The sequence below is a fragment of the Heloderma suspectum genome, chromosome 2, assembly GCF_057233095.1.
Source record: "Heloderma suspectum isolate Gila_16-S chromosome 2, 16-S_ref, whole genome shotgun sequence".
In the NCBI taxonomy this organism is placed as follows: Eukaryota; Metazoa; Chordata; class Lepidosauria; order Squamata; family Helodermatidae; genus Heloderma; species Heloderma suspectum.
In genome coordinates this window covers 214,553,358-214,577,970 of record NC_139459.1, presented here as the reverse complement: position 1 = coordinate 214,577,970, position 24,613 = coordinate 214,553,358, and the positions used below count along the sequence as shown (strand labels likewise).

The following is a 24,613-nucleotide window of genomic DNA, read 5'->3' as shown; positions in this document are numbered from 1 at the left end:
TTTCCTGATGTTCAGCCGGAATCTGGCTTCCTGTAACTTGAGCCCATTATTCTGTGTCCTGCACAGATGATCGAGAAGAGATCTTGGCCTTCCTCTCTGTGACAACCTTTCAAGTACTTGAAGAGTGCTATCATATCTCCCTTCAGTCTTCTCTTCTCAAGGCTAAACATGCCCAGTTCTTTCAGTCTCTCTTCATAGGGCTTTGTTTCTGTATTGGCCCCAGGAGTGTAGCCAAGTCATTTACAGTATTAGAGGGGCCTAGAGAACCATTATGCTTGCTTAAGTTCATTATTGGTGCAATTCCCATGCTAGTAAGCCTCCGAGCATGTGCAGATGAGTCAAAAGGCCGATAACAGCCTTCTTGGTGCATTCCTTGCTAATGAGGAGAGTCTTTATCTCTGATGTGCCTGAGAAGCAGAGTTTGTTTACCTTAAAGCTGCAGGTGGCTATGCTTGAGAACCACGTGCTGTTAGTTTATGCTGAGAATGAACGCTAGGGGTGTGTGCTGCTGAAACGCTGCTTATTGCTAACCTGTACTGTATAAAACCCATTGTGCCCAATGGCTCGGGATTCAGAGCTTTCTGATCCAACCATTGGGTACGCCTGTGTGCTGTAAGTTACTCAATAAAGTCTCCTTGTAAGCAAACCTTTGAGTCTGATGGATGTATCACTATCTTGGCACTTCTAACCTAAAAGTTCAACGCCCACAGCTCGGGCAACAGTTTCCAGCCCCCTGATCATCTTCATTGCCCTCCTTTGGACCCTCTCCAGTTTGTCTGCATCCTTCTTAAAGTGTGGTGTCCAAAACTGGACACAGTGCTCTAGATGAGGCCTAACCAGTGCTGAGTAGAGGGGAACTAGTACTTCACGTGATTTGGAAGCTATACTTCTGTTAATGCAGCCCCAAATAGCATTTGCCTTTTTTGCAGCCACATCACATTGTTGGTTCATATTCAGCTTGTGATCAACAACAATTCCAAGATCCTTCTCGCTTGTAGTATTGTTGAGCCAAGTATCCCCCATCTTGTAACTGTGCATTTCGTTTCTTTCGAAATTTCGTTCTGCTGTTTTCTGCCCAGTGCACCAGCCTATCAAGATCACTTTGAATTTTGTTTCTGTTCTTCCAGGGTATTAGCTATTCCGCCCATTCTTGTGTCATCTGCAAATCTGATAAGCATTCCCTGCTTATAGTATAGTTACCGGTTTAGTATAAAAGGTAGGTGTTTAACCCGCCCCCTTTCACCAAAGAAGGTGAGGAGGGCCTAGGAATCCTACAACTTTCTGTCAAAGGGGATTGTATCGTGTATTCTTATTTTTTTTAGCTGTCGATCCAGCTGTTTGAGGTTATTGGATTATTTTCTTCAGTAACCATCACAAAAGCACATGGACTAGGCAACTGTGATGATATAAATATAGGCATCATCATGGCCTGACTACCTCAATTCAGGAGGCTGCTGATTACGTGCTTATATTCCTGTATGTGCAATCGAACAGGAATGTGAAGTCCACATTTCTCAGTAACCCTTGACTATGTTCATATGAGAGAGCAAGAGACTTGGTGGTTCTGTGCCTCTGGAAGAAGGTTTTGTACTCACGTTATCAGTTGGATTGTAGGAGGCTGAGTGAAAAGCAAAACCGAGCCTGAAAGCAGAAAGTACATTGAACCCACTGGCTGTCGATCGAGCAGAAATGGGCAGCTTAAAGCGAAAGTGCTCCCAGCCACGAGTCTAACGCACGCTCCTCACAAGGAGCCTCGCTGCCCCTTTCCTGTGTTCAGGACTTAATTTTGGCAGCCAGGACTGAGTCCCTGAAAATCTGCCTCTGAGAACGCGCAGAGTGCGTTCGCCGGGTTTCCAACCGGGTACAGTTAGCCCCGGCAGCGCTTTCGATCCAAAGGCGTGGCGTCGGGGGTGGGGGGAGGTGGAGAAAGCGCCTTTCCGCCAGCGGGGACGGAAATCGGGGCTTGGCTGGCACACGGCCTCGGCCTCTGGCCGGCCAGCGACTCGGGGCTACGACACTCCCTGCTGTCTTCTCTCGCTCCGGTTGCTGGGCTGCCCCGTGCCTCCTGGCACGGAGCCCCCGCCGCCGCTATAATCGCCGCTGCGAGGATTGGCTGGAGCTCGGCCGCTCTCGGCCTCCATGTGACGGGGCGGAGGGGGAAGGAGTGAAAGAGCGATGGAAGGAGGCGAGCAGGATGGAGAGAGGAGGGGGGCCAAGCGAGCCGCGGGGGAGCGGAGCCGTGATGGCGGAGGCGAAGAGCAGGGGCCGGCCAGGGGGCGCGTCAGGCCCGGGCTGGGGTAAGGAACCTCCGGGAGCCCACGACGGCGCGAGAGGACCTGCGCCCGTCCCGCGAGCCACAGATGGAGAGACCCGTGCCCGGGGCAGCTGGAGGGAAGGATGCAGCCTCCGGAGGGTCTGCTTTCTAAACGGAGAGGGCCAGAATACAAGCCTTCTTCAAAAACTCGTCAAATCTCGTCAGAAAGAGAAAGAACGCCTAACGCGAGAATTCGCTGCAGTTACTCCGTGGTGAAGGGAAAGCACTCTGCACATGCTCAGAAGAGGGCATTCATGTGTGTCATTCAAGGCATCCAGCCAGGGCTGAGCAAAGAGCGGATAGGGAGCTTATGACTGGACTGGCGGTGGGGAGTAACCTGATGCTGCCCCCAGCCTCTGATAACGCACCACAGTCCGCGGGGGGGGGGTGGTTGTGGGCTCCCCTGGTCTCAACCCCACCTGTTGTTTTTTTTCCAAGCTAGCGCAGTCTTTGTTGCCTCAGGCATGCTTGATGGCCCTGGGTGGCTTACTGAGAAATGCCCTTTTAGCCTGTCCAACCTTGGGCTAAGCTGGGTGCTGAAAAAATGGGTTTCTTTGGGGCTGAGCTGTGGCTCAAAGCACACCTTGCATTGGGAGGCTGATTGTGCTAATTCTTTCACCCCCCCACATGCCCTAAGGCATTTCTCTTCTTTAAGATTACTTCACACCTTTCATAGCTGACCCCCTGGTGCTGGGATGAGGGGCTTGAGAGCCCAGATAGGACCTCTGAACAGGCAGGTTACTCCGTGCGGATGGTGGCCTTGCCAGCCAGCCAGCCAGTAGCTAGGGAGGGAGACTGTCCAGGCTGGGAAAGCTGGAAGAGAACACAGCCTGGCCTGTCGGCTTCTACATGGCCTTCCCGTGCCACTGGCTGGCATCCCAAGGCTTTCATGAGACGGTAGCGAAGAAACACTGGCTTGACAGGATGCTGTGCTGACACCAACAGTGTCTCACCCTGAAGCGCTGGGAGTAGCTTCCACCACCAAATTGACTCGCCCAAAGTGGCTCAACCAGCCAGATTAAGATAGGCTGGGAGATTTACCAATGCAATTCTATACGTGTGTATGTGTGTGTGTGTGTATCTACCTACCTACTTGCAATCCCATACACATTTACACAGGAGTAAGTCTGACTGAACTCCATGGGGCTTACTTATTTGTTACATTTATATTCCACCCTTTCCTCCAAGGAGCTCAAGGTGGCTTACATGATCTTCCTCCTCTCCATTTTATCCTTACAATGACCCTGTGAGGTAGGTTAGGCCAAGAGTCCATGACTGGCCCAAAGTCACCCAGTGCGCTTCATGGCTAAGTAAGGATTTGAACCCTGGTCTCCCCAGTCCTAGTCCAGCACTCTAACACCTACACCACACTGTCTGTCTCTCAAACGTCCCAATGGCATAGCATCTCAGGACTGGAAACAGACTTGCTGGTGCATCTCAGGAGCAGTTGAGCTGCAGGGATTTGTGATGCTAAAGCAGGTCTACGGCAAAGATTGAGAGTAGAGAAATTTCTCTGCATCTCCTAGTAAAATGTTGCCTGGGGTATCCCAGGTGCTGCCCTGATCTCCTTTTGAGAGCAACAAACTTGGCTTGTGGTTGATCTTTTTCCTTGGACAAACCTTATCCCAGTTTCCTCACACTCTGAAACCAGAGCAGCCGTTGCAAAGACTATAGACAAGCTGTTACTGTGCTATTGGCCTGTCTTATTCATGGAGTTTTACTGGGGGCATCCAGACCCATATTCAATCAGTAGTTTGTGGTCAGGGTTCTGCCTATCCCTGGGCTGGAAGAAGAACCTGGCACTGAAAAGACCACAACACAGGCAAGCCTGTCTGAATGCGTGTGTGTGTGTGTGTATACACACACGCGTGCACACACACACATACACACACACATCAGCCTGGCTACTTTTAAAAAATTCTCCCCTAGCATAGGGGGCTTGGAGGGGGTGGGAGTAGAGGATTCCCAAATGGGATTATTTTTCTGATCCTTTTTCTCATTTTCAGTTTGCAGCGTGATATGGAGAGCCAAAGAACGTCCGTTCTCCACAGGGTGGTGAATTTTGCCCCCGATCCTCTCCCTGGTAAGTTTTGGTATTGGATGGTGTGCATTTCCAGCCCTTTGGGCGCTACGACCGTCATCACCCTGAGACTGCAGGCGTTAACATCTTCTCTTCGTCTTCTCAGCCAGGCAGTACGACACACAGACCACTGAGCCAATCAGCTTCTATCTGTCAGGCTTGGAAGACCTGCTCGCATGGAAACCCACCAGCAACGACGCTTTCAACGTGTCCACCGAGCCACTGGCTAAACGGCAGCCTCCGCTTGACAGCCGTAGGCCCCGCACACTGGTGTGCCATGACATGAAGGGTGGCTACCTCGAAGACAGGTTGGGGCTAGGATAGATGCTGAAATGGGAAAATTTCCAGACTTGAAAACCATAATTCTCTCATTCCAAAATAGCTGGAACATCAACAAGGTCATCTTTGTTGGAGAACTTCTGTGCCCCTTCGGTGCATCCATTCACATAGATGTGAAGGTGGACTGACATGCTTCCAGAGTACTAATATTAATTATATTAGCCTCACATATATATCTAAGGCCAGAAAAGTTTCTAGCCTGATTTTTTTAAATTATCCTGTTAAGAGGCCTGGTTTCTGTGCTGGCTGTGGAGGAAGGGGCTTGCCTTAGCAGGCTAGCAGAGGTGCGATCTGTCCCTTCTCTGGCCAGCCCATCCACTCGCCTGCATGGAATTCCATGTGCTCACCTGCATGGATTTTTTTTGTCACCTATGGTGGCCAGGTGAATAGTTAAAACTAGTTTAAAAACTGAGATATATAGCACATTTCAAATGTTCAAAGTGTCTCACGTACATGATCTCAGCCATCTTTACATCAGCCTTGTATGGTAGGCTTGTATGATTATTGTCTCTGCATTGAAGATGGTGTTTGTGCGCAGAGCAGGTGGGGGCTGGGGATGAGAGAATAGCCGCTTACATGGTGGAAGTAAAATTTGAACCGATAGCTTCCTGTTTCATGCTCTTAGGGCCAAACTACATGTGACGTTAGCGGTGTGTTTAAATAGCATGCTTAGGACTGGGCATTTGTTTTTCTTAACAAAGAGCAGCCGGGGGGTGGGTGGGTGGGCAATCCCAGTCAGGACCACAACGCAGTCAGGACCACAACAGGGAGAGAGGCTGTTCTTCAGTCCAGAAGGTTATCATGGGCAATAGTATCGAAGCTGCTGATCCAACAGGGTCTCACTCCCCTCCACCCAGTTCCTGGCATAGGCTGGCCATCCACCAGGGTGACCAAGGCTGTTTCAGTCCCCAAACCAGTGGTGTAGCGGAGCCAGGCAGCACAGGGATGCAGCGCCGGCACGTCTTTCTTAGCAGGGACTCTGACATCATCTGCCACCCTCCTCAGGATGCCCTGATCCCTCTGAGCTTAGCTGCAATCCTTGCAGGATCTGGGGGGAAATGAATTTTCCCAGCAGCTATATACTGTTCCTTCTTGTAGCGTGAAGTATTTCGGGTTGGCTTGGTCTTGAAATGGTCAGTCAAGATTCATTAGCTTTACAGAAGACCTGCTCATAGCAGATGAAGACTCCTAGAACTGGTTGGCTGGTACGAACCGGGGCAGCTGCCTGGAATCTGGGATTCTCCTTGGGGGGGTGGCTGTGGGGACCTCCATGATGAGCATCTGCACTATGCCACTGCCCAGAACTACATTACTGGTTGTGCTCTGTGCCCGTAGGAGGAGCTGCCTGCTTTGTTTGCTTCTTGCACTCCTAGCTTAGTTTGGAAACCCTAAGCGAAGAGCCTGCAAACTTGGCCTGTGGATGCTCCATGTGCTAAAAGAGAAACAGGGTAGTGAATCTGATTTCTGCAAACCTCAGGGGAACTCCAGTTGTTATTGCAGAGTCTCTTGACTTTCCCAGAAAAGTTAACCGCTTAGGGTACCGTGAACCGCTTTGTAAGGCACCACGTATGGCTCCTACCCGCATGGTGCAAAATCCGCCATTCTGAGTCCCATGTGCCTGTTGGTCCTTGCTAAGTCTCTCTCTCCCCGAACCGCTGGCAGGTTTATCCAGGGTGCAGCGGTTCGTGACCCCTACGTGTTCTATCACTGGCACTACATTGACATCTTCATATACTTCAGTCATCACACGGTCACGATTCCACCCGTGGTCTGGACTAATGCTGCCCACCGCAACGGGGTCCTCATGCTGGGTAAGTCTGGTGGATCAGCCTGGCTGCACCATCGATGTGAATCCTGTTCTATGCCTGCAAGTGAGGAGGCGCTTGCCATCAATATCCCACCCCACCCCACGCTGAGTGGGAGAGGGTGGGGTTAGACTGAATGGGCTGTGCTGCTTCAGGAGGCTGGGAGTGTGTCTTCTCCCATTAGTTGCGTTTTGCATCGTGCTGTAAAGCAGTCAGCCGAGAGTCAAATTCCATTTCAGAGAAGCGCTCGGGTCGCATTCAGGTGGGCGGGGCTGAAACACTAGCATGCTTGAGCTTAAAGCTGCCAGTAACCAGGCCTTGAGAGGCATTTCAGCCTTTTTACGTTGGGGGAAAGATTGCACAAAAGCCAGGAAACCACCAAACGGTGGCTGGTCCGAGGGATGGGGGCAGGCCAGAGGAAGGGGGTGTGGCCTTCTGGGGAACTCTAGAGGGCCAGATTTAGGCCCTAGGTAGGCTGGATTCGCTCCCCCGCCCCTGGCCTGTGGTTCCCGACCCCTGCTGCAAAGAAACTTCTGCTGTGAAAGCCTGCCCCCTGCCCTGCCTGCATCCCTGTTAATCTCTCGTAACCCTCTCTTTCTGGGAGATGCTGGGAGTCCCTGCAAAGAGCTGTTCCCACTGTTTCGTAGCTTTGCTTTATGGTAGTGGTAATTTCTCCCAAAAAGCAAATTGCATTGCTTAAAACGGGCATGTATTCTGGTGGCTCCTCCTTCCTGCTGGAGGGGTTCTCTCAGTTTAGCACTAACGGGTCTTTTTCCTGGTGCAAAGCGATTTGGGACAGGGCAAGAAGGTGAGGGATTCAGTGTCTCCTTGTATTTCCTCCCGTGCTGGTAGGGACGTTCATCACGGAGTGGACCGATGGCGGGAAGATGTGCGAGTCGTTCCTGGCAGGCGAGAAGGAAGCGTACCAGGCCGTGGCCGAGCAGCTGGCGTCCATTGCACAGTTCTACCGGTTTGATGGCTGGCTGGTCAACATTGAAAACTCCTTGAGTGTGAGCAATATTACCACCTTTCCCTGTTCCCCCCTACTGCATCCTGGGCTTTCCAGACCAAAGCCAGGTTGGAGCCAGGCTTCTTCCATAGACAGAGAGGTGACTTCCTGGCTAGAACTGGAGCTGTAGAGACTTCACTTACTGTGTGTGTATATACACCTGGAGTGCAGAACCTCAAGCCTGGGAACCAAATCTGGGCCTCTGGGGGTCCCAATCCATGCCCCCTCCCCACCCCGTTCCCCCCCAACCATCAATTGTGTGGTGGTTTCCTGGGTTTTGTGCAGGTTTCGCCTCATTCTAAAAGGTTGAAATGCCTCTCGTGGGCCTTAGTTACGGGCAGTAAGAGCTTTAAGTGAAAATATGCTGGCATTTGTGGTATTCTGACCCTGCTCCCCTTTGCCTTCAGCCTTGCCCACCCCTGGAATGTGGCCCCCGAGAGCTTCTCTGAAATGGAATTTGGCCCTCAGCCTGAAAGAGTTTCTGCGCCCAGATACACTCTCTCTCACACTCACACACTCATGCCTCACACACGCACTCATCCACACACATATCTGGAGTCCCTTAAAGACCCTGGTTGTATACTAGAGATCTGGCATGGCTGGTGGGGAGCAGGAAATGCATCGATGGACATGCTCAGTATCAGAATGCAGATCCATTCTGTGCCCCCTTAAACAGGTGGTTAAAAGATGGGAAAAGACTGAGGGTCGTATCCACTGGTGGTGCAGCTTTAGTGCTAATGACGCTGTGCTCGTGTAAACCAACGCTTGCACAACATCCTTTGCGCTACGCTGTTTCACCATTGGATACGACCATTGGATACAAGCAACGTGATTTTTCTGCCCATCTGTTCCCTTATATACACGACAACTGACCAATCTTTCCTCCGATGTTGACAAAACTGTAATGCGATCGCTGCGTTCGGAATGGGAGAAGTGGTACTGCCCTGCCTGACGATTGCCTGGTTTGGTCATTCTGCCTGCTAAATTTGTGCTTCCTTGTGTGCATGTCATTTGTGGTTTGTACGTTCTCATCTGAACTGCAGTGTGCCTGCTTCCTCGCTCCCCAGCTCTTGTGAAGTATTCGGGTTCTGTTGAGAAGGGTAGAAATCGACTGGAAAGGGTTTTGAAGAAAGCGAGGGAGATTGTAAAAGGCCCGAGAGAGAAGCAGCCAAAGGGAAGGTGGAAAGGAAGGAGGATGCCGAGGTGGGGGTGTGCCCCGCTTTCGTTGGGTACACATTTCCAGTATTCAGAGTGTTGTCCTCCCTTTCCAGTGTGCAAAAGACCCAATTAGTGCCCCTCTGGAGCCATCGCAGGCTTCTTGCTCTGGAAGAGGGACGGTGTGTCAAGCAAGGAAGGACCAGCTGAGCTTCTCCTGAAGTGAGGGGAATGCTGAAGGGTGGTTTAGCTGAAATAACTAGGTGTGTGTACAATGTACCTTGAATCAGAGCCTACCATGTTTCCTTTTTCTCGTCCTGAGTGCCCGGAGCCTCTCCCACCTCACACATTTGGACTGCACTTAACAGATGGTGAACCGAACACCGATTCGTTAGTCTGTCTGACCCACCCCCCGCCTCTGCTGTGCTTCGGGTGGGCTATCTGCCTTTTCTCAAGCACAGCATGTACATTCATTCTGTTCATCACCTTTTTTAAAAAAAGGCTGAAATACTGCTCCAGGGAGGTAGGGTGTGTGTGATAACAGGGGTGCCCGCCCATCAGTGCTGTGTGTGTGGCTAGTTTCTGCCGCAAATGAGCAGAACTGGTTTTCCCCAAGTTCTTTTCTGGAAAGGAGACTGTATGGGAAAAGAAGATCCATGTGAATGCGCGTCCATATATATTTATAAAACCATTTATGTAGCGCCTTTCAGCCTTTATAAGGGCCCCCAAAGCAGTTTACAATATTAAAATAGCATTTGAATTTTAAAAACCCATAGAATATTTAGGCAATCCAATAAAACAAATTCATAATCAGATAGGAAGTCAATACCAGCCAACCTAAACCTCCCTCGGGAGGGAGTTCAAGTCAGGGTGCCACCACTGAAAAGGCTCCGTCTCATATCCCAGCTAAGCATACCTCTCTTGATGACAAAATGTGGAAGATGACCTTTGAAGATGAACACAGTTGACAGGCAGGTCCATGTGGGAGGAGGCAGCCATTCAGATATACTGGTCCCCAAACATGCAGGGCCTTTATAGGTAACAAGCAGTAACTTGAACTGGGCCCAATGACAGCCACTTCCACAATGAGCAAGGAAAAAGACCCCCGGTGAGTGCACATATACAATGGCCCCACTGCCCAGTGTATGTCGGTATGCATCCCACGTTGGAACAAGTTTCTAAATGGAGGTGTGGCGTCCCCCTGCCATTGAGAGTTTGGGATATGGCATCACTGGGCGGGATTATAAGGAAACACACAGAGCGATGGACCAGTAGCTTCCCAAGACCCCACCACCCAGGCTGAGGGTACAATTCTTTGTGGCAGGTGGCAGCAGCACGAAACATGCCCCACTTCTTGCGATACCTGACGGCCCAGGTGCACAGAGCTTTGCCTGGGGGACAGGTGCTGTGGTATGACAGCGTCCTGCAGAGCGGGGAGCTCCGGTGGCAGAATGAGCTTAATGCGGAGAACAAGTGAGTGATGTGTCCATTTCCATTCCCCCACTCCCTGGCCAATCTGGAAGCAGGGTGTTTTGCTCTGGGACAAGACCAAGTAGAGTATCCAAACCTAAGGGTTGCTAGTACAGTCCCCATTGAGGCTCCATCCCAGACCCATGGCATCTCCCTAGTTGACTTTGCTGCTGAGGCATGGAACTGCATTCGTTCGGTGGGCCATAGGCCAGTCGGAGTGCTAGTGTGGGCTTGGGCTGGGCAGGCATGGGTTCAAATCCCTGCCCAGCTTCAGGCAAGTCACCATCCGTCCAGACTAACCTCGTTTGCAGTATCATTGTGATACTGAGTCCCAGCTTGGTGGAAGGCTGCCTCGACCTTTGAGCTTCATACACGGAGCGCCATCCCATCGGGGTCTGTGCATAGTGCTATAGTATCCAGCTGGGGATACGGGGTGTGCCCTGGGAGGAGCCAGATACTCTTTCCAGTATATCCTCAGCTGTGCAGGCGCAGTGGTGTCCTGGAGCCAGGGTGCATCGGGGCGCAGTGTTGGCACCCTTTCGTTAGCAGGGGCGCTGACGTCGTCTGCTACCCCCTCTGGATCCCCTGTTGCCTCTGAGCTTAGCTGCAATCCTCACAGTAGCTGGAGCGGGCCGGCAGCGTGGGGGATGGATCTCCGCAGCAACAATATATTGTTGTGAGCTATCCCTGTTGTAATGCCAAGTACTTTGGGGTGGCTAAGACTGGAATGGGGAATTCAGACCCGTTGGCTTTACCGAGACCTGCTCCTGGTAGAGACAGTAACTGCTAGGGCTGGGTTGTTGATCTGGACTGACACAGCTGCCTGCAGTTTTGGACTCTCCTTGGGGGAGTGGCTGTGGGGACTGCCGTGATGACTGCCCGCGCTTCAGCATTTATTTCTATACCACCGCAGACCACACAGGTTCTTATCCCCCTTGCAGAGATCAGCACCCATTGAAGCATCTCACAGGCCTGGCCTGCAGGCAGTCATGCAGCGCGAGCTATCTGGAAGGGCCCATAGAAGCAAAGGCAAGGGATCTTCCTGCAGCAAAACCCAAGGCAACTGCTCCCAGCCCCACGGATGACTTCTATCCCTTGCTTTTTGTGCGTTTGCAGAGTTTACTTCGATGCTTGTGACGGCTTCTTCACAAACTACAACTGGAAGGAGGAGCAGCTCTTGCGGACTAGAGAGGTGGCAGATGATCGCCGGACGGATGTCTACGTCGGGGTGGATGTGTTTGCACGCGGGGATGTCGTGAGTGGTGGCTTTGATACCAACAAGGTAGGCAGGCACCAGGCATCATGGCCAGAGGGAGATGGCCCCTCCGGGTGTGGCTATACCACATCATGCTGGGTCTTCCCACTGTGTTCAGTTTGATTCTGTTTGGCAGAGGTGGGCAGAAGGTAGATTGGGATCTACTGGTAGAGCTCTGTGTAATTGTCCCACAACAGCAATAACTAAAAAGCTTCCCACCCCCCTTCCCCATCGGCTTGCTAAAAAAAGAACCCACGGGGTGGGGTGGAGACCAGGAGTGGATGTTGTCAGAATGGACTTGTGAGCTTGCTTCTGGAGCTGATCACAAATTCCTGGGCTGAGCACATGCTTGGAGGCCCCAGTTCCTTAATTCTGAGCTTATGTCCGCCTGCCTGAGCCACTGTTTTGCTCCAGACTGGTTGGGGGACCTCAGGGTTCTAGTTTAAAGCAAGAGTAGCCCCTGCAAGCTTCAGGTCTGCCCACCCCTGCTGCATGGTGGCCCAGAGCTGGAGGGCCGTATGGCAGAGGGCACTGCCCTGCTGGCCAGGCTGGCCTGTCTCTGCACAGGGAGGGGTTGGTCCTGGGGCAGGGGAGGCGAAGACTTCCGGGAGGCTGCTGGGGTCCTGAGAGTGCAGCTGGGGTCCTCCCTGACCCCCAGAGCCAGCAGTGCTCTGGAGTCCCGCCCCCCTGGGGGAAGTGGCAACCTGGTGCCCCTTGTGTCCCTCCAGTCCCTGCGCATGATCCGGGAGCAAGGCCTTTCGGTGGCCATCTTTGCGCCTGGCTGGGTCTACGAGCACCTTGGCCCAGCGGACTTCCTGAACAACGAGGACAAGTAAGGCCTGTGGGGAGGGGCTGTGGGAGGGCCTTGTTCCTGTTCCCCTAGTGGGGGAGAGAGGGCCCCCCGTTCAGCAGGCAGCCCCCGTGGGGGGGTCCGTCTGGCTCAGCTGCCCCTCACTCTCTTGCTCAGGCTGGCCCTGAGGGGGCTCCCAGGCTCCTGAGGCACGGCCATCCCCCCCCATCTGTTCTACGTGAGGCCCCCTCAGGTGGTGCAAGGGGCTGCTCAGCAACCTCCCTTCCCCTGCCTGCAGATTCTGGGCTCTGCTGTCTCGGCTGCTGCCCATTCACAGCGTTGGCTCCCTCCCCTTCTGCACTGGCTTCAACCTGGGCATGGGTGAGAGGCGCTTCAGCAACGGGCAGGTAAGAAGACCGGGCGAGACCCGGCCTCTCAGGAAGGGAGGGCGAGGCCGGAGCGGGGCTGGAAGGGTGCCGGCCCACGCGCATGTCTGTGGCTCGACCCGTGAGGTGCCAGCCCGTGGGTTTTAATCCGTGCCTTGCCCAATCACCGGGCATCCAAATGGGCTGGGGGCCCTCCAGGGTCTTCTGACTGCCTGCCTTGAGGGCATCGCCAGCCAGCAACTCCCCTCCACGGAATGCTGGCAAAAGACCTTGAACCTGTAACGTCCTTCTAGGACATACACACCAGTTGCACTGGGTGCTGGGGAACATGGGCGGGAGGGTGCTGCTGCACTTGTGTCCTGCTTGTGGGCTTCCTGTGGGCAGATGGGTCAGCCACTGCGTGCACAGAATGCTGGACTAGATGGATCCTGGGCCTGATCCAGCAGGGCCCTCCTTATGTTCTTCCGTGCTTCTGATCTCATTTTCTGAACGTCTTCCTGTCGAGAGGGCCACAAGAGGGTCCTTGAGCCTCACTTCCCATTGCATCAGCTGGAAAAAAAAGACGCTCTCGGCACTGGATCCCAAAAAGGAGCTTTACTGGCCAACAAATTGTTCCTGAATTCTGCTTTACTGGCCAACAAATTGTTCCTGAATTCTTTCTGCCCCCTCCAAGTCTTCTCTAGCTGGGAAGGCAGCTAGCCTGAGGTGGCTGCCTGAGCTCTTTTCTCTCCGGTGGATGGAGGCTCCCTCACCGCACGACTAAGCCCAAATCCAGGCAAATGGTGCTCCCAGATCCCCGAGCGCTGCTCCTCTGTGGCAAAGCGTATCTGGAGGGGGTGTGACTTGCAGGGAAGAAGCGGCAAGTGGAGGGAGGGGGCGTTCTTTCCCTGTCAATTCTTTTCCGCTGCAGCCTCCAGCTGTTTCCCCTTGTCAGGGCTCCAGATGCACGTAGGATACACAACCTGGAGGATGGTGGTGGTGGGGAAACTGTAGCTCAGTGGCAGAGCACCTGCTTTGCGTGTGGAAGGCCCCCGGTTCAATTCCCGGCATCTCCAGTGATAAGGATGCAGTAGCAGGCGATGTGAAAGACCCTCTGGCCACATCCCTGGGGAGCTGCTGCCAGTCAGAGGGCTAGATAGATAAATGCACCTTCCTCTCCAAGCGATAGGGGTTCTTTGCATGCTTGTCAGCGGCCTCACATGTGTCGTCTCCATAGCACCAATATATTTTATGGTGTTGTCATACGCTACTTTGGGCATATTTGAAAAGAGGCTTAAAACAACCATAATAACAAAAATACAGAGCAGCCTCTGTTTTTAGTTTGCTTGTGTGATCACAGGTTAACCAGAATGACTAGGAACAAAGATAAACCCTTAGCAAAGCCAATCTGAAGGGAAAGGGGTCAAGCAAGATGTCGTCACCTAGAGGTCTTTGGGCCCCTACCAGCCTTCTTTTCTCAGGGTTTGGTGGGTCAAGCAGTTTCCTAATTTACAGCACAATCATGTGCATGTGTACTCGGAAGTAAGCCCCAGTGCGTTCAGTGGGACTTATTCCCAGGTAAGCAAGTATAGGATTGCAGCCTCGATTTCCTCAAAGCTGCTTTTCACAGGCAGACTGGCATTTTAAAAAATGGACTAGCCTTTGGAATATAAGCTGCTTCTTCCTGCAGGCTGGAAAGCTTTGAGCAATTTCACTACTTCGTAGGAAGGAATAAGCTCATCAATTCAGTGGAGAGGTGGTTCCCCCCCCCCCTTTGGCTCGGAATAATGTCTGTACAAGAGGCCTGGCGCTTCCATTTGGGAAATAGACTATTTGCATGCAAAGGTGACCTACCATCGTCCCTGAATTGTGGGGCTCGCTTCTAGATAAAAATGTTCCCGGCACACCATAAAGGTAGGTTTAGGGCTAGGGGGATCCATGAATCGCCCTATTGTAGTCATATGTTGGGGCGTGGCCTTACTGCTACGCTCCCTTCCTCTTCCCAGGAGAGCAAGCCTGAGCCGTGGTACAACCTGAGTGCTCAGGAGGTCCAGCCGCTGTACACCAACCACGCGATGCCTCATGGCGGCTGGCTGCGGACCCGGTGCTGCCTACAGGATGCCTGGTGTGGGGGCAGCTCCCTGCTGCTGGAGGGGGCCATCCCGCCTCAAGTGCCTCAGGTCACGGCGAGGTGAGTGCCGGCTGCGAAGGCAGAAACCTTTCTGGCCCAGCCTTCGCGTCAGGAGCAGCTCGTGTGGATGCCCTGTCATGCGGAGGAAGCTGTGCCTGGCGGATTGACTTGCCGTACAAACATTAATTAGTAGCAGGGGGAATAGAGGGCAGCATGTAGAGCAGGGGTGGGGAACTCCAGCCCAGTGGCCAAATCGCATCCTTTGGGGTTCCCCAGATGGCCCCGCCGCCTCTGGCCCCGCCGCCTTCCCCCGACCACCAAATGTTTGGCTATTTCATAGAATCGTAGGGTTGGAAGGGGTCTACAAGACGATCGAGTCCAACCCCCTGCTCAGTGCAGGAAGCCTGATTCCCTGGTGGCCTCCCATCCAAGTGCTAACCAGGGCTGACCCTGCTTAGCTTCTGAGATCAGACGAGATCAGGCACAGCTCCTTTGCTACTGGCTTTTGTGCCGTTTTCCCCTGTTCTGAAAGGTGGAAGCACCTCTCCTAAGGTTTCGTTACTCGCAGGAAGAGCTTTAAGCTAAAACGTGCTGGTATGTGGGGGATTTTGGTCCTGTGCCTTTGGCCTTGCCCACCGCTGGAATGCAGCCCCCGACAGCTTCTCCTAAATTGAATTTGGCCCATGGGCTGGAAGAGCTTTCCCACCCTTGATTTAGAGTGTGTGCAGGCTGTAGGGTATGGATGCACAGTGCATATGCCATGCAATGTTTATGTACACCTGCAATATGCATCACAGGTACATGCAGATCTGTGTGTGATATGGTACCAGAGTTTGAAAGGATTCCAAAGATTGTGCAGGCATTCGTAGGATTTTCTCAACTTAAAAGTTGTTTTCCCAGCAGCAGAGCTCATCTTTTTGTCTGTTAAGAAGTAGTTCTGGATCTCTCCTCTCATTCTCTGCTCCCCGCCCTGCCACGCCACGATTCAAAAACTGTTGCCATGACCTCTCTTTGTCTGTTTGTTCCAAGCTAAACTTGCTTAACTCCTCCAAGTTTTCTTCCATGATATGCATGCCAAACGCTTTGTAATTTTTTTTTTTCTGTTGCTGATTTTGTGAATCTACTCCAGGCTTTTTTCTCCCAAGCAGCTTTTAAAAAATGTGGAAAATTGAAATGAGTGCATTTGTTTTTGTATGTGTACCTATCTTCAGCCCTTTCTAGAGCCCCTGAGGCAGCTCACAAAATAAATACAATAATAACATTGTACAAATAATAATAATAATAATAAATTAAAACAATAAGGCTACCATCCTATGGTCCCTGGAAGGGCGTCCCAGAGGCCAGAGGATAAAAGTGGATCTCAGTCTTGGCCTGTGGAGAGGGAGGTTCACGGGCGGAGTAGGAGGTCTACCCTTGATGCCTCCCTGTTGCGGGCATGGAAACCTCGGTGGCCTTCGCCACTCTGCTGTGGATGGTGGCAGTGCTCCAATGTGCTTGGCCATAGTAGAAAGGTGGTGTGCTGGAACAGATCAGGGGAGGCTTTGGATTCCCTGACATGCCCCTGGAAGAGGGGAAAGTATGCCAGCCCTGAATTGGGACCAATGGGAGGGGAAATTGGAAGCAACAAAACCCTGGCTGACAGAAGAAAAAGAAATCCCTCTTCTGCCCTGCCAGTGCTGGCCCAGCAGAGTTTTGGATTTGGAAGTTCCTCTTTCGCGGGTCTCCCTCCCCCACAGGATTGCCCTGCCTGTGGCGTAAGAAGCCCAGCTGTTGGCAGTGGTGGGCAGTGGTCATGCTGTAGCCCAGCGATGGTTGGCATCCTGAAGCTGCAGTGCTAGGAGCCGAGCCTGCACTCCCACGTAAGTTGGATGGAGATCCAGTTGCTTCTTCCTGAGTCGGCAGACCGCGTTGTGTTTTCATAGAATCATAGATCATAGAATCATAGAATAGCAGGGTTGGAAGGGGCCTACAAGGCCATCGAGTCCAACCCCCTGCTCAATGCTTTTGTTCGAGGGAGTCTCAGTCCAATAATGTAGCACATCTTTCGCCAACCTGGGGCCCTCCAGATGTGATGGACTACAGCTCCCGTCATTCCCAGCCGTGGAATGATGTAGTGCAACAGATCTAGAGGGCCCCAGCCTGGGAAAGGCTGGTGTAACAGTTTTTTAAAAAGTTAATGAATGGAAGTTTGAAACATCCTGAAGGAATCACGGGTGTTCCTTAGGGCCCCCTTTCTAAGATTTAAGGCAGGGATGGGCAACAAGATCGTTGGAGGACCAGCCCTGGTTGCGCCTGCTGCCTCGCCTGCTGCCTCGCATCCCTCCTCACCTGCCTCGCACCCCCTTTGTGCCCAGTGGCCGCTGGTGCCACCTGATGCGTAACTGCAGGTGCCGCCTCCTGAAGCACCGTGGCGAGCAGGACTGGGGCGAGACCAGCCAGGGATGGCAGGAGGACAAAGCGTGGGGCCTTGGGGAGAGAAGGGGCTGCCTCCCGCCCGCCCCTTTGGGCCCGATCAGGCCTGTGGGTGCCTCTTGAGGAGCAGAGACGCAGGGTCTCTCGAGTGAGTGAAGCCAGAGGAGGCTGGGTTTGGGCCGCCGTGGATGGGAGTGTTCTGTGTGTGGAGCTTCTCTGTCGGGCTCCTGCTGAGGGCGCTTGTCCCTGTCTTCCCCGCAAAACGTTTCAGGCCAGGGCTTCCTCCCGAGGCGGCTGTAGCTGGGCGAGACCTTCCTCTTTCCTCAGAGGTGGAACCAAGTCAGGGACCAACTTCTAGCTCTGTGGGGCTTCCAATGCAGGTTCGGCAGCAGGCGGTGGCGCGGGCCTGAGCTGTGCTTTGGCAGCAGCAAAATGGGAGGCAGCGTCGAACACGGATATGAAAACATGAGCTAGAGAGGAATTTGGGATGGGCTCTTCCGTCGGACCTTTCCTCCCGGAAGGGGGCTGGCTTGATCTGCATTGAGAGTCGATCTGGAGGCCTTTAGGCCTGGCTACATCGGGGAAATGGAGGTGGTGAAGGGGGCTCCTCAGCCCTCTGTGGGGCATCTGGTCCCAGCCGTGCCAAATTCAGCACCTCGAATGTTCTTCAGGGTCGGTGTGAACAAGGCTTGTGGGCCTGGGCCTTCTAAACTGCTTCTTTTTGCAGGCTGTGCCATCTAGTGGCCAGAGTTGGCAGTGACTGTGTCCTCTCTCTGTCTCTCTTCCTGTCGGTCTGGGGCTTGGGGGGGTCACCAGACTGTTCTCGTTCCAGACGCTGGCCCCCGCTCGACTGCTCCTGGTCTTGATCTATAAGCAGGAAGCCTCCTTCCAGGCCGTGACCTTTGCCCCACAGCTCACCACGCGGGAGTCTCTGTCCTGCCCCGCCAGTGATGAGGCCCCCTCGACAGGTAAGGGAACCCTGTCTCCGCCCTTGCCCGGGGGGCCTCCCTCTGGCTGCCCCTGGAAGGCACGTGGGCGCTCCCAGGTCCTTCTCGGTGCCTCAGCAGATGCCCTGCCTTGCTTTCCTCTCCTCAGCTCCATCTGCTGCCTCTTCCCAACGCAGGGGTGTGGACCCTGAGGCCCGTGGGCCAAGCCCGGCCTGGCTCCTTCCCCAGACCCCACCTGATTCCCCTGCTTTGGCAGGTCCCCCACCCCCGCTTCTGAAAGGTTGAAACGCCTCTCCTGTATCTCAGTTACTGGCAGTAAGAACTTGAAGCAAAAAGTTGCTGGTGTCTTTGGCATTTTGGCCTCAGCCCTTGGCGTTGGCACCTCCCGCCACTGGGATGTGGCCCCTGAGAGCTTCTCCCAGATGGAATTTGGGCTGAAGGAGGCGCTGTGCCCCTCATGTCCGCCTTTCCTCCTGCAGAAGCAGCGCAGCACAAGCCCTCCCCGCTCCTCACGCCGCCTCCCGGCCTGGCTCAGTTACTGCGCGGGTGCGGGCAACATGGAGAACGCGGCTGGCAGAGCCGGTGAGTGGATGGTCGCCTCTCCCTTGGGACGCTTGGAAGGAAGCTCACGGGGGGGGTCTCCTCCTGGCCGCAGGGGGAGGCTGCCTTTCTCGCCCCTGGCCTGTTTCCCTATGTGGAGAGAGGCAGGTGCTGTTTCCCTGGGCCTCTCTCTGCAGGGAGGAACTCCCCTGCGATGCGGGGAGCAGGATGGCCTTCAGGACTTACCCCCCAGCGGGAGGAGAAAGCAACCTGCCCCCCCGGGGGAGGAACCGCTCCCCACCCATTTCTTCCCCTGTAAAGCTCCATGCTCCTGAGTGGTGCTGGAGGAATGGCTGGATGGCTGGGCCTTGTGGGGGCTGTCGTTGGTGCCTGATGATGGCAGCGCCGTGAGCAGCGGAGGAAGGGCTTCTCAGGACTTTGCCACCCACGAGAGCCTGACAGCCTCCTGCCTCTCCCCCTCCCCAGGTGCTATCAGCTGGAGCTCCAGAACTGCTTCCTGGATGACCTGTCGGTCACTGTGTCCCGCCGCCAGGCTGGCCAGGCTGAGGTGCCCTTCGCCTGCCGCCTGGGCAAGGTCTGGGTAAGGCAGCCGTGGGCGGGGGGGGGGGGGGGGCAAGACGTAGGCCTGGAATGCCCAGGGGTGAGGGGCCGGGGTCAGCTACCTTCCCTGCTAGCCACTCGAGCATGGGCAGGAGGGTTCCCTGTGGGCCTGCTGCTGCTGTGCCCCTGGTCTGAGCTGTGCCCGGCAGGAAGGTCTGGCCCCCTCCTCTTCGAAGAGGTGCTTGCTTCAGGTAGCAGCGCCACATGTCCTCTGCTTTGGACTGAGACAGCTTGGGAAGTTGGCCCCTCCGCTCGCTCACTGAGCTTCTCTGGAGCTGGTGAGGTCTACCCCCCCTCCGAGCCGCCCCCTCAAGCTCCCAGCTCTTGCAGCTGCAGGGCCTTGCCATTGCCAACCAGGGGACCTTGAGCCCTGTCTACCTCCAGCCTCCCGATTAGAGCAGTGCTAGCATCGGGCCAGTGCCCCGAACTATCCCGGAGACCGGCCCCTGGTCCTCGGCCAGCTGTCCCCAACCAGGTGCCCTCCAGATGTTGGATGTTGTAGTCCAAACCATCAGGAGGGCACCGGGTTGGGGAAGGCTGGCCGAGGCGCTCCACATGGCCCCGTTCACTCCCGTCCCATGGGCGTGGAGTGGCGTCGCTCAGCAGTCCCTGCATCCCACAGTGCTGATCCTTGCTGCCCCCTCCCTCCCTCCCTCCCTCCCTCCCTCCGACGCCCATCCTGTGCTCCTCCGCAGGTACTGGACGCTGCCACGCTGCGCTCGCTGCCGCCCGCGGATGCCGCCCGCCCCCGGTGGCGCATGGATGTTGCCCACGTCCAGTGGCGCCGGCCCCCAGCAGGGCATCAGCTCTCTCTCAGCCTCACCTTGCGCTGGACCTTCCCTCCCAGCAAGGCCAGCTGCTTCCGCGTGCACTGCCGGAGCGGGCTGTGCGACAGCGGGCCCGAGCCACCTCTGCGCCTGCTGGGGGAAGCGCACGCCTCCGTGTACCGCGTGGCAGCGCTCACGGTGCCTGATGTGCGCTCCCAGTCCTCCTGCCGCCTGGAGTTCCTCCTGGAGCCGGTGCCTGACGATGGGGTCCCGGTGGGCATGGAGACGTGGGGGAGGCTGATCTTCGTGTACTCTGCCCCAACGCTCCCCAGTCCTGGCGCCAGTGCCTGAGATAGCCCTGTGCTCATTAAATTAATTTATACGTTGATCTTGATGAGCACGGCCATTTCTGTTTCTAAATGAGGCCGTCCCAGAGCAGCAATCTTCGACATCCTTTTCAGTGGGGAAATGGCTTTTTTACCTCTGGCACTTGGGCTGTTGTTAACACGCTCAGGCCTCAGAAACGCAGCCACGTCCTGTCGACATTCAGTACTCAAAGATAACGTTCCATGGGGAAACACCTTAGCATAGTAGTTATCCTATACCAGAAAAAAGTATTTCAGGGAAATATATCCTAAGACAACCATTCTACAGTGTACTTGGGAGACCGGGTGTAAAATTGCACAGAACAGATTAATTTGGAGCATATGCTTAAAACAACCTTTTGAAATGTAAAAATCTATAGAACATAACATTACTAAAATAGTTACGTGTCACTAAGACTGAAACAGCTTAAGGTAATCAAGTTGGAGCTCTACTCATGCTGGAGTAATGAAGTACATATTTGATGTTTTTTTTACAGACAGATACAGACATAGGTAAAACGGTCAATTCTCACCACCAACATGATTTATACAAAATCATACAGGAAGGCTGGAGCTTTTGAAGCTCTGGAAATGAGACCAAATTGCAGCTCTTTCTTTTGCCCTAAGAAAAGGTGTGTTAGGGGCACTGCCATAATTAAAGTTAACTAAGGGCGCAATCCTATGCATGTTTAGACTGAAAAAAGTCCTACAACTACCAGTATCCCCCAGTTTCTCTTTTGGGGAAAATGGTTTGCTTCGTTGTTTTTATAATAATACAGGAAGAGAGAATTCTGAGGTTCTTTAGGACCTAGTGAATTTCTGCCTTGATCCTACAGCCTGAAAAGGAGACGATTTGCTCTCTTTGGATTTATTTTATGTACGTTAATAATTTTATGCCACTAAGAAAGACATGAAAGTCAGAATACATCTGGCAGTTGTACTTTTGTGTGTGTGTACATATATGTTGGTGGCAAGAGATGTACACTGACAATTTTTTGCAAAACAATAGATATGCCAATCATTACTACTGCATCAGTAGAGCTCTGAGGGCATCCCTGGGATTTTGTCTATCTCCCTCTCCGCAGGCGTAAAGTGCTTCAGTCTTAGTGATGCACAAGGATTTGCAATGTTGTATTTAATAGGTTTTGTTACATTTTAAAGCAAGAAGAAAAAAAAGAGACCGTGTCTCTTGTGCTGGAGGAAGAAATGTTTTATTTGATGTGAATGCTCAACGCGTTTCAGGGAGCAATTTTCTCCTTCGTCAGGAACAATAGTCTGCTACTGTTAACTGTCCTTCGTTCTCTGATAAGTGTTACCAAAACGCTCCACAGTCATAGACCGACTACCATTTTAAACACCTTAAATCAGCCTTACCCAACTGGGAGCCCATGCTGGCTGGCGGATGATGGGAGCTTTAGTCCCACACATCTGGATGGCGCCAGGTTGGGTAAAGCTGTTTTAAAGGATTTTTAATAGCACATTGCAACTTTTAATGAACGCTGTTCTGTACAATTTTGAACTGAACTCCTGAGTGTAGTTTAGTTATCATGTACCAGCAGAAGTGCCTCTGTCGAAGTGACATGGGATTCATCCTGGTGAATTAACTCCATGTTGAGACCAGGCACACCTTTTCCAGATTGCTGAATCCCAGAAGTTAAAGGAGGAATGGTTGTTTTTGCACTATGTTCATGGTGGAAATGTGTGCACTAATAGGTGGTATTTGAAGCATAGATTGCATTTTCAAGTTAATCATTGTAAGACAAAAAATGGATGACTTAAGGGACAGAATAATCAAGGGGGAAGGGAAAGTAAAGTAAAAGGGATTTTGAAAATGTTGAGTCTTCTAATTATCATTTCCAAAACTTGCCAACCAGTTATGACTTAAATATGACTGGATTATTGCCTTGTCCATTTCCACACCAAACCAAAGTTATTAATTTCTGCTTTATTCATAATCTTATTCAACTATGTTTTAAGAGTCAGAGCTCTGTTTAATTTCCATTATTTTGCTAGGTTTTTTTTTGCAGCCACTAACAAATGCACAATAAAATCCCTCTTTTGGTTTTATTATATCCTGTTCAGTAGATCCACTTGAGGCACCATTTTCAGCAGTGAGAAACAAATCTGCTTCCTTCCCCAGGATTGCCAGAAAAGTTTACAAACCAGAAAACACCAACAACATTGTATGCAACGCAGATACTCTAGAACGGGAGTGGGCAGATTTTGAGAGGTTTACTTTGTTTTTTACTAGAAACCCAGGATCCACCAACCAGAGCTAGATACAAAACACATACACTTAGGGTGCAATCCTATTCAGATAGGCGGCCGCCTCCGATCTCGGAGGCAACTGCCTATCCAATGCAGGGCAGGAGAAGCATGGAGGGGATCGTTCCCTCCGCACTTCTCCTGCCCTGCATCTTCAGCTAGGCAGCCGATTGCAGGCAGAGATGAGGGCAGAGTGGGGGATGTGTCGTACAGGCGTTTCCTCCCTCCCCGCCCCGGAACACCCTCCAGGAACTCTCCATTTTGGCTGCTCCGCGCTCCTAGCGCAGAGCACGGAGCTGTTCCGCGCTGCCTTCAAGGCAGTGCGGAAATTGGGGGAGGTCGGTTCCCCCTCACTTATATCCTATGCATATCCTTATATCCTATGTATAGCCACTGTCTAATGGCCATAGGATTGCTCCCTTCAAATTAAAGAAATCTGAGCCAGGAATGTGGTGGTGTGTTTTTTTTTAAGTACTGGAACTCAACAGAGCTCACTGTTCTTCCAAGCAAAAATCTACTCCTGGTTACCCTCCAAGCTGTATAATTTAGGGCGGCAGCAGGGAGGTAATTTTACAAAATTACAAAAGAGTAATTTTTGTTGTAGCGATTGTTAAACAATTGGGAGTGAGAAATCCTTGCTGATTTGCTGCAAATCACCCAGAGATCTACCGGTAGATCCCACTTCACCTGCCCACCTCTGCTTTAGAATACATGTTTGAGGAAAGTCAAAGTGTGTTTAGGGACAGTAAAAATGTGGCTTGGTTTAATAAGTAGCTGCTATGGCATGCCTGAATGCAATCAGAAGTTGTTTCTTGTTTCAGCCTAACTAGGGACCTATGGTTACAAGCTTCAGAATAAACCAGGATCTTAAATAAACTTCAAACCATGGTTTAAGATCCTGCTTTGTTCTGACACTTACAACCATAGGTTCCTGGTTTGGATGAAGCAAACCTATGGTTAATTAGAGGCATCCTGATTTGACTGCCCCTACATGCAGCCCCTTTCTCTCCTTCCTTTCTGGCATGTGTAGACAAGTGGCTCTGAACCAGGCTTGTATGTCTGCCAGAGAATGAGGCTAGAAAGGGGACAGTGCACTTATCAAGAAAACCCACAAGGTGGCAGCAGAGCTTTATGTCCGGCTGGTTGTTTCTTCTAGACTTGGTGCAATGAAAGGGGCCTTGAACCACTCTGCTCTCCTGAAGCTCCAAGAATTAAGGTTAACCCTGTCATTCCCATTCCAGAATCTTGCACATTTTTGTGACAGTATCTTGGGAACTTTGGCCTGAGTTGGCACTAATATTTGCTTGAGACGAAACTGGTCAGCTGTAATGATTTATAATGAACTGTTTTGGATGTGCTTCTTGCTCTGTTTCTGGTTTAGGAAACCAGCTGAGGGCCGGGGGGAGGGGGGGGGTCTGATCTGAAAGGGACGGAGAGGGACACGACAAGCCACGACTCCTATACAGCCCCTGCCTTCCACGTAACACCTAACCATAGTTTCTTCTCTGGCCCTGTAGCGGGAATATATTTTATTTTCCCTAGTCCGTGGGCGGGGACTGCAGCTGTTACAGTAAGTAGAATGTCAAAGAGGGGCTGCAGGAGGCATCTGGCCAGTCCTCCTGCTGACGGCATGAACAAAGGCATCCTGAGGTTTATGGAACAGGAACGGGGAAGTGCTGCCCCCCCCAAAGCAAAACTGGAGCAGTGAGGCCCATGAGGAGCAGGGGCTGGGCGGTGCGAGCCGATGGCATTCTTGCCCTGTGGCCCTTGGCCCCTTTCCAGTTCACCTCTGCCTCCCACCGGCATGATCAGAGCCTGTCACAGGGATGAGCTGCTGCCTGCTCTTTGCGTGTGTCTGGGTGTGGGGGGACATCTCTGTTGCCTTGCTTTTCGCTCCACCAGTTCTATTCTCCCCCAGCTCTCTGGATCTCTGATTCAGGGCTGGTGAGAAAATGCAGAATGGCCATTATTCCCTCACAGTCT

General features: G+C 52.7%; 1 protein-coding gene across 1 annotated transcript; it reads left to right on the top strand.

The window, feature by feature from the left end:
• Window positions 1–1,900: 1,900 nt before the first annotated feature.
• ENGASE (endo-beta-N-acetylglucosaminidase) lies at window positions 1,901–23,067 on the top strand. The gene is made up of 14 exons (XM_084837694.1): window positions 1,901–2,297; window positions 4,321–4,397; window positions 4,501–4,702; window positions 6,396–6,544; window positions 7,391–7,548; window positions 10,027–10,175; window positions 11,289–11,454; window positions 12,156–12,259; window positions 12,516–12,624; window positions 14,589–14,773; window positions 17,942–18,093; window positions 18,552–18,654; window positions 19,099–19,213; window positions 19,929–23,067. Exons 1-14 carry the CDS (start codon window positions 2,176–2,178, stop codon window positions 20,349–20,351), a joined length of 2,214 nt encoding a protein of 737 aa, XP_084693820.1. The 5' UTR covers window positions 1,901–2,175; the 3' UTR covers window positions 20,352–23,067.
• The last annotated feature ends 1,546 nt before the right edge of the window (window positions 23,068–24,613 follow it).

What these genes read in the sequence shown, in the direction of transcription:
- ENGASE (XM_084837694.1), top strand. Translation starts at nt 2,176, where the DNA reads ATGGAAGGAGGCGAGCAGGATGGAGAGAGGAGGGGGGCCAAGCGAGCC. An exon ending in ACATTGAAAACTCCTTGAGT is followed by an intron (nt 7,549 to 10,026) that starts GTGAGCAATATT and finishes TCTTTGTGGCAG; the next exon opens with GTGGCAGCAGCACGAAACAT. An exon ending in TTCCTGAACAACGAGGACAA is followed by an intron (nt 12,260 to 12,515) that starts GTAAGGCCTGTG and finishes CCCTGCCTGCAG; the next exon opens with ATTCTGGGCTCTGCTGTCTC.